At 52.4% G+C, this 12,193-nt stretch overlaps 4 protein-coding genes across 4 annotated transcripts; 2 read left to right on the top strand and 2 right to left on the bottom strand.

Annotated features, from left to right (window-relative positions):
- Positions 1-3,275: 3,275 nt before the first annotated feature.
- Positions 3,276-4,210, top strand: QC763_509852 (uncharacterized protein; the record flags this gene model as incomplete). The annotated part of the gene is made up of 2 exons (XM_062913572.1): positions 3,276-3,315; positions 3,342-4,210. The coding sequence occupies 2 exons, from the start codon at positions 3,276-3,278 to the stop codon at positions 4,208-4,210; spliced, it is 909 nt and encodes a 302-aa protein (XP_062764996.1).
- A 205-nt stretch (positions 4,211-4,415) lies between these two features.
- QC763_509850 (uncharacterized protein) lies at positions 4,416-5,418 on the bottom strand. The gene is made up of 3 exons (XM_062913571.1): positions 5,236-5,418; positions 4,692-5,171; positions 4,416-4,631 (listed from the first exon to the last, which is right to left on the bottom strand). The coding sequence occupies exons 1-3, from the start codon at positions 5,281-5,283 to the stop codon at positions 4,473-4,475; spliced, it is 687 nt and encodes a 228-aa protein (XP_062764995.1). The 5' UTR covers positions 5,284-5,418; the 3' UTR covers positions 4,416-4,472.
- A 563-nt stretch (positions 5,419-5,981) lies between these two features.
- On the bottom strand, positions 5,982-9,228 carry QC763_0076830 (uncharacterized protein; the record flags this gene model as incomplete). Its single annotated transcript, XM_062906047.1, has 5 exons — positions 9,045-9,228; positions 7,494-8,863; positions 6,651-6,717; positions 6,195-6,596; positions 5,982-6,137 (listed from the first exon to the last, which is right to left on the bottom strand). The coding sequence occupies exons 1-5, from the start codon at positions 9,099-9,101 to the stop codon at positions 5,982-5,984; spliced, it is 2,052 nt and encodes a 683-aa protein (XP_062764994.1). The 5' UTR covers positions 9,102-9,228.
- Positions 9,229-10,062: 834 nt separating this feature from the next.
- On the top strand, positions 10,063-11,631 carry QC763_509830 (uncharacterized protein). Its single transcript, XM_062913570.1, has 3 exons — positions 10,063-10,820; positions 10,878-11,072; positions 11,132-11,631. The coding sequence occupies exons 1-3, from the start codon at positions 10,220-10,222 to the stop codon at positions 11,566-11,568; spliced, it is 1,233 nt and encodes a 410-aa protein (XP_062764993.1). The 5' UTR covers positions 10,063-10,219; the 3' UTR covers positions 11,569-11,631.
- The last annotated feature ends 562 nt before the right edge of the window (positions 11,632-12,193 follow it).

Below are 12,193 nucleotides of genomic sequence, written 5' to 3'. Positions count from 1 at the left end.
AATTTTGACAGGGACTCCTGGGCCACGCAGGACGTCTACGCCGCCGTGGTGAGCAGCGTGGCAGTCAAATGCTTTTGGGCTATTACAGCCGTGAAGGACTGGGAGTGCCTTCAATACGACTTCAGGATGGCATTTCTCAACGCCAAAATCCCTGACACCGCACAGTACTACGTACGACCACCAGATGGCCTGGCGAAGCCACTGGGCAAGGTGTGCCGGCTCAAGAGGGCATTATATGGCCTGAGGAAGTCACCTATCTACTGGTACGAGACAGTGAAACCTGTGATGGTTGAACTGGGCTTCGATACCCTCTCATCAGACCTCTGCCTGTTCCGTCACAAAGAGACAGGTGCCCTGGTAGTCCTGTACGTGGATGACCTGCTTATATTAGCGCCTACGACGAAAATCATTGAAGATATCGCCACCGGGCTGGAGAGCAAGTATGGCATCAAGAAATTAGGCGAGCCAAAGAGGTTCTTGGGTTTTGACATCGTGAGGAACCGCGAGAAGAGGCAGGTCTACCTGTCCCAGGTGGCCTATATCGACGCCTTACTCGAGAAGTTCGGCTACAAGGACATAGCCGGCGTGGCTACGCCGTGGCCAGCCAAGCTGGAACTCCCTTTTACGTGGGAGAAAATGACCGCGGAAGTGAAGGAGTATATTCAGAAGACCGGTGCGTTAAACTAGCTTTCTACCGGCACTCGGCCCGACATCACTTTCACCGTCAACCGCCTTTGCGGGGGCAATTCTGGGCCCTCACCACGTCACTTGGAGTTGATGAAGCACCTTTTCCGGTACCTGGGTGCCACCAGGAAGTTGTGTATTGTGCTGGGAGGCTCCGAGTTCTCGGCAGAAGATATGAAGCTTGTGGGATTCGCAGATGCCTCACACGCGGATGTCTTACCTTGGAGATATTCCACTGGCGGCCACGTCGTCTTCGTGGCTGGTGGGCCAGTATTGTGGAAGAGTAAGAAGCAGACCTTCGTCGCCCTGAGTACGACGGAGGCAGAGTTTGCCAACCTGACGCCTACAGGGTATTCATTGCAGTGGGTGTCAAAGATATTGGAAGACTGTGGTGTGCCACAGCCAAGGCCATACATGCTGTACACCGACAGCAAGAACGCCGAAATCACAGTTCTGAACCCTCAGAATATCGCCAGGACCCGGTGTATCGATATACGGTACAAGTGGGTGGGTGAACAAGTGAAGGAAGGAAGATTTAGTATCCAACACATCTCTGGGTTGGAGATGCCAGCGGATGGATTCACAAAGGCACTACAAAGGGAGAAGCACGCAAAGTTTGTGCAGCTGTTAGGAATGCGAGATTTTCCGGGTTGAGATATGCAGGAGAACGTGTATTTGTATGGGAAAAAGGCCACTAGGGCATTGGGCAAAGGAGTCAAAGGAAGTGGGAAGAATCTGGGCGTATATTGGGCTTCCGAGGATATTGGCGATGGCTTCATTTTGGACGGCGGTGTGCTGTCTGTGGGGGGGTGTGGGGCACCAAAGGGCCCAGGTTTTCCCAGACCCACACCGGTTTGCTCTTGGGGATGGATTTACTTACTGTTTTCCTTTCAACCAACAACAACCAACTGTAATACTAATTTGTTTACCATTTTCTGGCCAATTTGGCCTCATTTTCGCAGCCAGTGACTTTCTTAGGTCACCAGCCCTACACAATGCCCTCCCTCAGCGTTTCCTGAGTCACATCCTGCGGGCCACCATTTCTGGCCAGCAGAGACGGTTGCCGGTCTGTCTCGCGCAGAAAGGACAACCTGTGCTTCTGGACCGCGGCAAGGAAGGTGATCAGGTTGCACTTCGCGTTGCTAGAGTCGGATGCCACCCAGGTGTCCTGGAAGAGTCGAGGACGCTCAAATGTTGAACATGTGTCGAGGCTCTCCGGGGTTGGTGTCTCTTCAGGGACCCTGAGCGACCCAGGCTGTCAGCACCGGTGGCGTCTTGGTGGAGAAGGGGGGGTAGATGACAAACCCATGTATGCGACATCTTGGCTACTGACGTGGCGGGAAGCCGATGACTGGGAATTGGACTCAAGTCGTTACCAACGTGTCGACGAGATGGTGATGGAGGATCAGGAAGCGCGTTAACGGGGAAAGGGGAGGGGTTCAGCTGCCCAATTGCCACTAGCGGGCCTAGAGAGGGGATCTGATGCTCTCCACTTCCTCCGGTCATCAACTCACACTGGGGTTAAGCCCCACCGAGCTGTAACCCTATTCGTGCCAGCATGGCTTTGCGTGCGAAATTCATGAGTGGGATTTTGAAACTACCATCTCTTCGATGTGTTGTTGAACCGCAAAGTGCGAGAGACCAAACCGTTGGAATGATATCAAGATCTGAGGATACGCCGAAGACGGGCGTTGGATAGCTTTCCCGGAGATTCCCCTCGACGGACGTCCTACAACAATACTAACTCTCCATTCTTGCTCTCCCGCACATCCGGAGCATCGGACTCTCAAACCTCATCAATAATCCCATCACTCCACGCCTGGCCAGACCCATCCCGCCGATTAAGTTGCCGCTTCAAGCCTCGGGTGCAACCCCAAGGCGATGGTGGATACAGGTTACCGGGTCACCGGCACACCCGGTACAGCATAAGGTACTGGCTCCTCAGTATCCACCCTTCCTGTGCACAGCAATTCCCACTTGGGCAGGTAAGAGGTGCCCAGTTTGTCTTTGGAGCTATGAAGTCAAAGATCGGTGAAGAGTGAACGCGAGAATCTTTGTTGTCCAGTGGGGTCAGCATCAATGGTTGAAAGCATTGCGGATAAACCCAGCTGGAGCAATAGAAAGAAAACCATGCTAGCAGGTTCGGACTCAGATATTCGTGTACCGAAAATCCGAGGAAATGGTATGTAAGGTTGCAAAGTCTGAGCGGTTAGTAGATTCAAGGTTAGAGTGCCGCGTACCCGTGGCTCCAGGGGGTTACAACACAAGACCCAAGCGTCTGGGACGTGGAGCCTGAGTCCGAGGCCGCTCGGGGAAATTTAGATAGTGGAATGTAGGTCAATTGGAGAATGATATATGTGCTAGATGACATGAGTATCGCACAATACCACGGCTCAATGCTTCGGGGTTGACGCTCTCAGGAAGAGCCCATACAAGATAAGGTAAGAGACCAAAACACCCAACATCCTCAACAACGCGCAACTTAGATCGGTGGAAGTAAACCAAGGAGTTAGACCATCAGTAGCATAGAGTCGACATCTCCACACTGATCTAGCCCTAGCTCAACTAATAGGAATTAGAAGCACCCCTTAATGTACGCTACCTTAGACATCCAATCACCGGTACTGTTGCCTAGCCTACCTCCATATACGATCCACCTATTAACGTTGCAACAACACCTCACCACACTACGGTACACCATCTTCCCCGGTTCGTTCATATGAATAGTGAATCCACATCAGGATCATCATCCCTACTCATACTATGGAGCTATGGAGCATCCATTCTCACCCCGATCAAAACACCCGTCATACTCGCGATCATCAACACCCAAGATGCCGAGTACGAAAAGAAAATCACCATGGCTTGGTCCACAATGCAAACATCCTCCTCCACAAGCAGTGGGCCGACTAAACCAGCGATTGGATCACTCGGACAATTCTCTACAAACTCTTCTCCATCAAAGAGCCAATGCAAAAACTACAAGTACAACCTTCATCACCCCCATCAGTCCCATCATCTTCACCCATCCTCATCCTACACTTCCACACAACCCAACCAACCAACCACCAAAATGCAGCTCTCCCTCACCTCCCTCGTCTCCCTCCTCGCAGCGGCCCAGTCCGCCTCAGCCTGGCAGAGTACGTCAACCACACCCCCCCTCCCTTTGCCCTCTTCCCCATCACTAACCTATTCCACAGTCATCGGCTACGCCGACAGCAGAATCTGCAACGACCAGGTCCAGAACCGCGTCCTCCGCGGCAGCACCTTCCACGACACCTGCTTCACCTTCGGCCAGTCCATGCCGGGCGTGTCTTGCACCCACTACGCCAGAAACGGAGCCCCCGCCCAGGCCTGCAGCGGCCATCTCCCCATCGTCTCCATCCGCCACGGCACCGGAGAGAACTGCATCTTCTACAGAAACGGGGGTTGCACTGGCGACCAGATTTGGAAGAACGGCGTCAACGGCTGCGCTACCTTTGGCGATCGCACCACCATTGGATCCTACAGGTGCAGCACCCGTTAAGGGCTGGTCTATGTTTTAGGGCCTGACGATAGGTACTGGGTTGGGTAGAATATCTGGGATTGTATGGTCCATTTGGTTAGCTACAGGACATATCACAACAACAAAGTTCACCTTGGAATCATCCTCAACCAAGCTGTCTGTTATTTGTGCAATGTGAGGCTATCATGTCTCGCAGATCCACTCGAGACTATCATTGCTGTCTCATCCGGACACAGCTCCACCCAAACACCCCCTGCCCTTTTGCCAACCATCCTCGTGGTTTCTAGCAGTTGTTCTGATCGTGACGAACAGTCACACTCCACTTATCCGTGTAAAACACCTGGCCCAAGACGTCCTTCTTTCTGTGGACACAGTCGGAGCGGCAGAGGAACTCAGCACCATCAGCAATATCATTCCACCCAACCTCCTTCTCGAAGTTATTCTGTGTTTCGTCATTGTTAGTAATTTTCCATAGATCAACACCACACACGACAAAACCTACATCATTGCACCACCAAATAGCCGCACTCCAACTGCAGCTCACCCTCCCGCAGTTGCCCTTGCCCGGGCTACCGGGGCCATTCTTGGCCGAACAACTCAATGTGCGGAGGTAGCGGATGCCATCCCAAATCATACGCTTGCTGGCCTGGACGTAAGGGAGGTCGCATGTGAACGACTCGCGCGTGGGGAAGGAGAAGAGGCCCAAGTCAGAGGTATCGTCGCCGTCCTCCTGCTGCTCCACGGTGGGGGCCGGAAGCTTGGACTGAAAGGTGGCGTTCCAGCCTGGGTAGGCGGTTTCCATGGCTGCGACGGCTTCTTGGACTGTGCCGGTCACGGTGATGGTGCCGGCGGAGGGGTTGTTCAGGTCGGTTGGGAGGTCCCAGGAGATGGGGACGGTGCCGTAGCCGAGGATTCCCTGGGGGTCAATGCCCGAGTTGGGGCCGGGGTCATCGGCGTGGCGGGCGGGAATGGCCACAGTGACCTGAGATACTAGTTAGTGAGACTTTGATGATGGAAAGTCAAGGGGTGTGGAGGTATGGTCTCACCGTGGAGAGAGCCAGAAGGCTGGCGAAGATGGTGGAGATTGTCAACATTGTGATCACGGTGAATGGTTGGTGGTAGTGGTTGTGAGTTTGATGGAGTGTTGGGGAAGGGGAGAAGACAACGGGAGCAGGAGGACAAGAATATATACTCACCCGAGAGTGGCCGTGGCCCACCCAGGAGCAAGTAGGCTCACTGCATGATCCGATTCAACTATGTGAATGAAATAACGAGATGTTCCCACAATTTTTCAGCCGTAAGTGCTGCTTTAATGCTGCTCCAGGCTGGCCTGTACCTCGAGGTGGAGCTCGTGACGTCCACCATTGCTCCCGGTCCGCAGCGTGCGGATATGTGCTTCCAAGTGACGAGAATGGCTCTCGGGGCTGTGGGCCAGAATGATTATCTGACTTACTTTGAAGCCAGCCCCGAGTTGTAAGGCAGGGGCGGCGGAGAACATGCCACCCGTTGCTGGAGGCCAACCCACCTGCGCGGCTCTCTACCAGCAAAACTTTCTAGGCATGAGATGAGATAATTGACGATCACAGAATGCAAAATGAAGGTAAGTATGTGACAGCGAAGCGATTCGCAAAAGAGGATCCATGCGATTTAAGTAGCTAAGCTCGGTGCCTTATCCGTGTTCGCCTCAAAGTGACGACAACATCAACACCAGGCCATTAACCCAACTCCCACCTAAAAAAATGCTTCAAAAACTGCATCCCAGCCCAACTAAACCCCCACTCGCCAAGCCTGCTCAGCACCAATCCCTCCGCAACACCACATACCACCCTTCCTTAGTATACTCACCATGCCCCTTGACATACACCGTCTCATCAAGCGCACACTTGACAGTAACATACGCCGCCGCATTAGCAATATCCCTCCATTGAAGCTCCTTCTCAAAGTCATTCTGCAGTTACACAGGTCAGCCCAACCGCCCTCCGCCCTCCCCTCTCATAACACTCACATTATTACACCAAATAATAGCCGAATTCCAACTACAACTAACCCTCCCACAATTCTCTGGCCCGGGCCCGTTCCTGGCAGTATCATTCAACCTCCGGAGGTACTCAATCCCCTCAAAGATCTGCTCCTGCAACGCGTCCTCATCCCCGGGGACATTGCAGTCGTAGTGGTCCGGTTCAAAGATTCTCGAGACACTACCACCACCACCACCAGCGGCACCAGGTTGGGACGTAAACGTCGCGTCCCAGCCGGGGTACTCCCCCTCCATCTTTGCAACGGCCTGCTCGATGGTGCCGGTGACGCTAATCTTTGCGCTGTTCGGCTCGGCCGGGTTAATGGGGAGGTCAAAGGTGAGATCGACCATGGTTTTGCCGTCGGGGCCGAAGCCGGTGTGGACAACAGCCTGTTGGGTGGGTTAATTGGGATGGGGAGCGGAAGGGAGTGAGGATGGACAAACGCCAAAGAGGGCCAGAGTGTTGGTGAGGAAGGTGGTGAGAGAGATCATGCTGCTGGTGTTGAGGTTTCTATTGCTTTGTTAGGTACCTGCTAGCTGATGGACTGGAGGAGGTTGAATGAAGTGTGTGGAAGGAGTCGCAGAGGTTGATCACGCTTTATAGCCACCAGAGACCCACAGCCCGGGAAATGGCGATCAATTCCCTCAGGGTAGGAGCAAGCAGTGATAAGTGAGCGCTTACCGTCTGCTCCTGTCTAGGTGCTCACGAGTGAGTGACCGAAGCCAAGTGAATTGTTGGGGTTCACAGCGCCCCAGGCTTGTGCTCCCATATCAGCTGGCAGATGACAGGCTTTTCTGATAAGGTAAGTTGAGTCAGGTGGGGGGAGAGGCAACTGCAAAGAGTACAAAATCAAATGTTTTAACATGACCATAGATCCGAAGATCTGTAAGCAGGTGGAGGGTTACAGTCATACCTCACAGATGGCTGGTCGGAACAGGATTGATCTCGCCCGTGATCCCAGGGACACCTCTCTGTGGTGAAGTAAAACTACAGGAAAACACGCCCAACACTACACCAACCGTGTTCCAACCAAATATCTGATGCAACAAGGATTCAATACAGTATGAACGCTCGTCCAGGATGTCGCTCTCCCCATCGCTTTCGCTCTTGTCTCGCTTTGCCCTGCGATCACGGCCCGTTCACATGATGGCCCTGACCACCCATCACCACCAACGCGACGCGAAAATCCTATGCTTCAAAACCCCATAGAAACAAGATGCAACCCTCTGAAAGCAGGGCGAAACCCATCCATACAGAGCAATACCCTTCAGAGCTCCATAACCTACTCCATAGCAACCCCCGCTGCCGCCCGACTGTGCTGCCTCAACAGAGCGGGCATCTGCCCATTCACCAACTTGTAAATCGCCTCGTCAAGGCACCTGCCATCCCCAATATTCTGATTCCTCGTCCTCCGAAGCCAGTACTCAAACGGTCCGCGATTCTTGGCCAGCGCAATCCCCAACTCATAACAACGCTCATTGACGCTATGCTCGCTATGCATTTCCGTAAAATGCGTAATCATTTTGCTGATGTCCTTCAGTGGCCACTTGCATGGCGCAGCCGGTGACCTACCACTGCCCGCGAGCAAATACTTGGGAGAGCAGCAGAGGCGGCACTTCCAAAACCCGAGACGCTGAAGAACAGTGATGACGCCGGGTAAGTCGCCTTCTTCACCCGTATCAACGATCTCGATCTCGCTCAAATCGTACTCTTCGGTGAGTTGGGCTACTGTGGTCGGTGAAGGGGACTGCTTGGCTCTCTTGGAGGGTCCATCCGTTATTCCTTCATCCTCATCGTCTTCAGCAGGGCGCTTCGACGTTGTCGGCGTCGAAGACACCGTGTCGTCAGGGCGCTGCTTGGCGGTGAAGAAGGACGTGCCATTGATGCCGCCAGCCGCTGCGGCTGCGGCTGTCGCTGCTGGGACCATAGGGGTAACGGCATTGTTGTATGCAGGACGGCTATAACCAATTGGTTTGGCCATCTTGCGGTTCTGGAATGAAATCTGTTCGATCCGGTGCCTGCAATGGCGAATCTGGTGGCCAAGATCAAGCAACCGCAGATGGAAAGTGCGGGACTCTTGAGGGGTCAGAGTTTCATCCGAGAGTTGGGCTTGAACAAAGGCCATGTCGTTGTGGTAGGCAGCAATGTCCTCTTCCAGTTGACGCACAGTGATCTCATCGATATTGTTGCAAAACTCAAAAGAGTAAGCTGGTTGCATCATCTGTGACTGGGCCTTCCTGGGAGCGATGACCTGAAGTGTGCCCTTGGCGTGTACCACTGGCGGGATGTCATCTACAGTGCCGTTGGTATCGGAGTTGACCACGGGATTGCCGTTAGTCTTAGCACTGGGGCTGGTTGATACTGGAGCAGCCTTCGCACTTGTTGGAGATCTCATCTCCACCTCGTCCGAGACTGGGGTTGGCATCGCCTTCTCCTTGGGTACACTGACTGGAGGCGGACTGCTGTGGCTGGATGAAAGAGAACTTGACCCTGACTTGCTGCTAGCGCTGCTGCTGCGAGCGCGTGTAGCGGGAGGAGGAGGCATGGTTCGATGTGCTACCGTGATGCTATTACGAGGAGACATAGGCTCTGACTCCTCTGGTGCGGTTGTTGCCGTTGGTGCGGCAGCTGTTGTGGTATTGTTTTTCTTCTTCTTCTGTTTCAGTTGAAAAATGTTAGTATCGAATGGAGCGGTTGAGGGAGAAAGATGAGGGTTTTGAAAATCGAGAAGATGAGCGTGGAAATGGGACTTTGTTTGCCGCTTTGAAAGAGTGAGAGTGAAAATAGACAAACGGGCTCATGAAAAAAAGAAAAGAGGTGGAACACGAGGCACATACCTGGTCTTTGGAGGCAGAAGATTCCGCCTGTAATGAGGTTCTCTTTGACGGAGGCATGGTTGAAGGGAAGAAAGCCAGTGGTTGAATGCAGGTGCAGATAAAAAAGTGGTGGTGGTGGGGGACCAGGGGGAGCGAAGGCAAAGTGAGGAGGAAGGAAAAGGAAAGAACGTTGGCAGTGACTGGAAGATAAAAAAAAATAAAACTAAAAAAAAAGAATAATAAAAAAAAAAAGAGGAGTTGATTACGACAATGAGAAGAGGGGCAAGAAGCTTTGTCTTTTTTTTTTTTTTTGAGCTCGAGCTTCCAGGGCATCTCCCCTTTTTTATTTTTTTATTTTTTCCTTTCTTGGAGTAGATCATCCCCACTTTTAAGCGAACGACGGGCCGTGGTTGGCCAGATAGCCGGGTATCGCGGACGTGCACGCATTTTCTTATTTTTTTTTTTAGACTGGTATTGTTTCGTTGCTGCCCGGCCACAGCAAGGAAGGGAGACTCCACATCGGACATGTCTTTTTGTTGACGTGTTTGACGTGAACACCACAAAATCCCACCCGGTTCCGGACATCGACATGCGGCACCAAGACTGCTGTGGCTCACCAACCAACCAACCAGTCCGAGGTCAACATTCAGGGGCAGTCAACAAGATATTAAACTTTCCAAGGAGCGGTGTCGGCCAGTCTGGTAATTTGAGATTGCCCTGATTCATCAATTGATTCTTGACTCCTCCGACTATCATCTGAGCCTAGTCAGCATTGTGAGACTAGACCAGGGATTGAATAATTATCACATTGCTTTGCATATATCAGTATTAACAGCTTCTTCATAGAATGCGGACATTTCAATACATTCATAGATATAAAGGTCAATCCTGATTCCTGCCCAGGACTCTGTCTGGAATCACCCTGGCCCTCCACTCGGTTAATTACCACCACTATCCAAGCTCAACCAGTCACAAGACTCTACAAAACCTCCCTTATTGGTTAACCCGTCTGATATAATTTCCTGGCTAAGCCGGCTGTATAGACTAAAACAAGAACCGACCATGTGTCATGTTCAGTTTGTGTATCATGTCTCTGCTGCTCCTCGCTCTTGTAAGCCGACTTATATCTCAGCACCGTCCACGATTGAGATGACGGTACCCTCACTTAACTGACCTATCTTCTTCTCCACATCAAAATGAAGCGCCTCCCTGCCACCATCTCCCTCCTCGTCATCTCTACCTTCTCCTCTTCAGTTCTCGCATCTGCCCAATACACAACCTGCCTCACCACCCCCCTCCTCTCCTCCCCTATCCCAACCTGCCCCCTCGAGTCAGACGGCAGTTTCTGGTCCCCCACCCCTTGGTGCCCAACCCCATCAGACGGCTACGAGTCCGGACCCCCCGATTGCATCTTCACCACCCCCCACATCCGCAACCAAGGCCTTTCCGTCATCACCTTCCCCCCCTTAGCCGCAGCTTTAATTTCCCCTGCCCTTGATGACTCCCTCGTTCCCCCTCCCTTCCGCCGCTTCAACACCTCCGCAGAAAAATGGAAAATTGCCCCTCTCCCCAACCGCGGCCTTGGTCTGGTTGCAACAGGCAATTTTAAGCAACACGAGACGATAATGGTTGGCTTTCCCGTCTTGATCGTCAGGTTGGAGTTTATCAATGGGGATCGGTACTCGGCCAAGAACAAGAGGAGGATGCTTGATGTGGCGGTGGGAAATCTGCCCGAGGAGACGAGGAGGGAGGTGGAGGGGTTGGCGAGGAGTAATCCTAGCAATGAAAAGGATTGGGGTGAGTGATATTGTCATGTGATGGAGTCAGGACGGGTATGCTAATAATATTTTGTAGTCGTGGACGTGCTAAGGACAAACGGCTTCGGGATTGAGATCGCGGGGGAGGGGCACTTGGCGCTTTTTCTTGAGGGGTCGAGGGTGAATCACAACTGCAGGCCGAATGCGTTTTGGAGGTGGGTGCCGAGTAAGATGGCTATGGAAGTGGTTGCTCTGAGAGGAATCGGAAAGGGGGAGGAGGTGGCGCATAGCTGTGAGTTTGCTTTGTTTTGTCAGTTGGGGGTAGAACAGGTTGCTGACATGGGATTGCAGATGCACCGCTCGGGTACACTCACGAGCAGAGGAAGGCGGTCCTTCAGCCGTGGGGGTTTCAGTGTCAGTGTGCACTTTGCGCTGCGCCGGCAAGGGAGAGGGAGGCCGCTGATGATCGGAGAGACAGGATCCTGGAGATCTACCAGACCTTGGGGAAGGCTGCTGAGTTGGGGAGTGTGGAGAGGGTTGACCAGCTGGTCAGGGAGGCGATGATGTTGATCGAAAAAGAAGAACTACAGCCACAGCTGGTGGAGTATTATGCCCATTTTGCCAGAGCTTACATCGAGCTGAACGAGCTGAAAAAGGCAGGGGTATTTATCCAGAGAGCAGACGAGATGTGGCTTTTATATGGAGGAGAAGAGCATGAAAATGTTGATGGGATGTCTGAGTTATGGAAGCAGTTTGCAGAGGCAGTATCGGAGATGGAAGACGACTGATGACACATACTCTGAGAGGCTAGGCCTTTTGGCCTCGAAACTCTTGCGATTTCACCACCCATTTTCCAAATGCTATATTTCAACACCATCAGATGTCGATTATCTCTTGTGAGGACATGTTCAATCATCAGTCCATAAGTCACCCTGTAATAACATCTTGCACTGCTGGTACAGGTGTTCACCGGTAGTGGTGATATCATGGCTCCTCGGCCAGCAATCCCCGAGAGGCAGTCCAAGGCACCACGAGGACGTTGATAGCCTCAATCAGGGAAAGCGCGTTTTGGATAGTCCTTATTGTTGAATTCAAAGCACTTTCCTCAAACGGAATCCCCTCATCACGCAAGTAAGTCGAGAACATCTTGCCCCCCAAAGACAGGTGTGGTGCTAACAGCTTTCTAGACAACACAATCGCACAACATACAATGCCTTCCGACAACGACATAGCCAACCTTGGATACAAGCAAAGACGACGAGCCGCTTGTTTTCAGGTCTGGGGAGCTAACAAAGCTGCTGATTTTGACATGATATGGCCCCTCACGAGGGGTAAGCACTATTTCTTGACAATAAATCGTATTGCCAGCATCTGCGATGGTTGGTGTTATGGATGAGGAGTGGGAGGAGAATA

This window comes from Podospora pseudopauciseta (assembly GCF_035222475.1).
Source record: "Podospora pseudopauciseta strain CBS 411.78 chromosome 5 map unlocalized CBS411.78m_5, whole genome shotgun sequence".
Classification (NCBI taxonomy): Eukaryota; Fungi; Ascomycota; class Sordariomycetes; order Sordariales; family Podosporaceae; genus Podospora; species Podospora pseudopauciseta.
The sequence above is the reverse complement of the archived record's forward strand: the minus strand, read 5'-3'. Positions and strand labels throughout refer to the sequence as shown.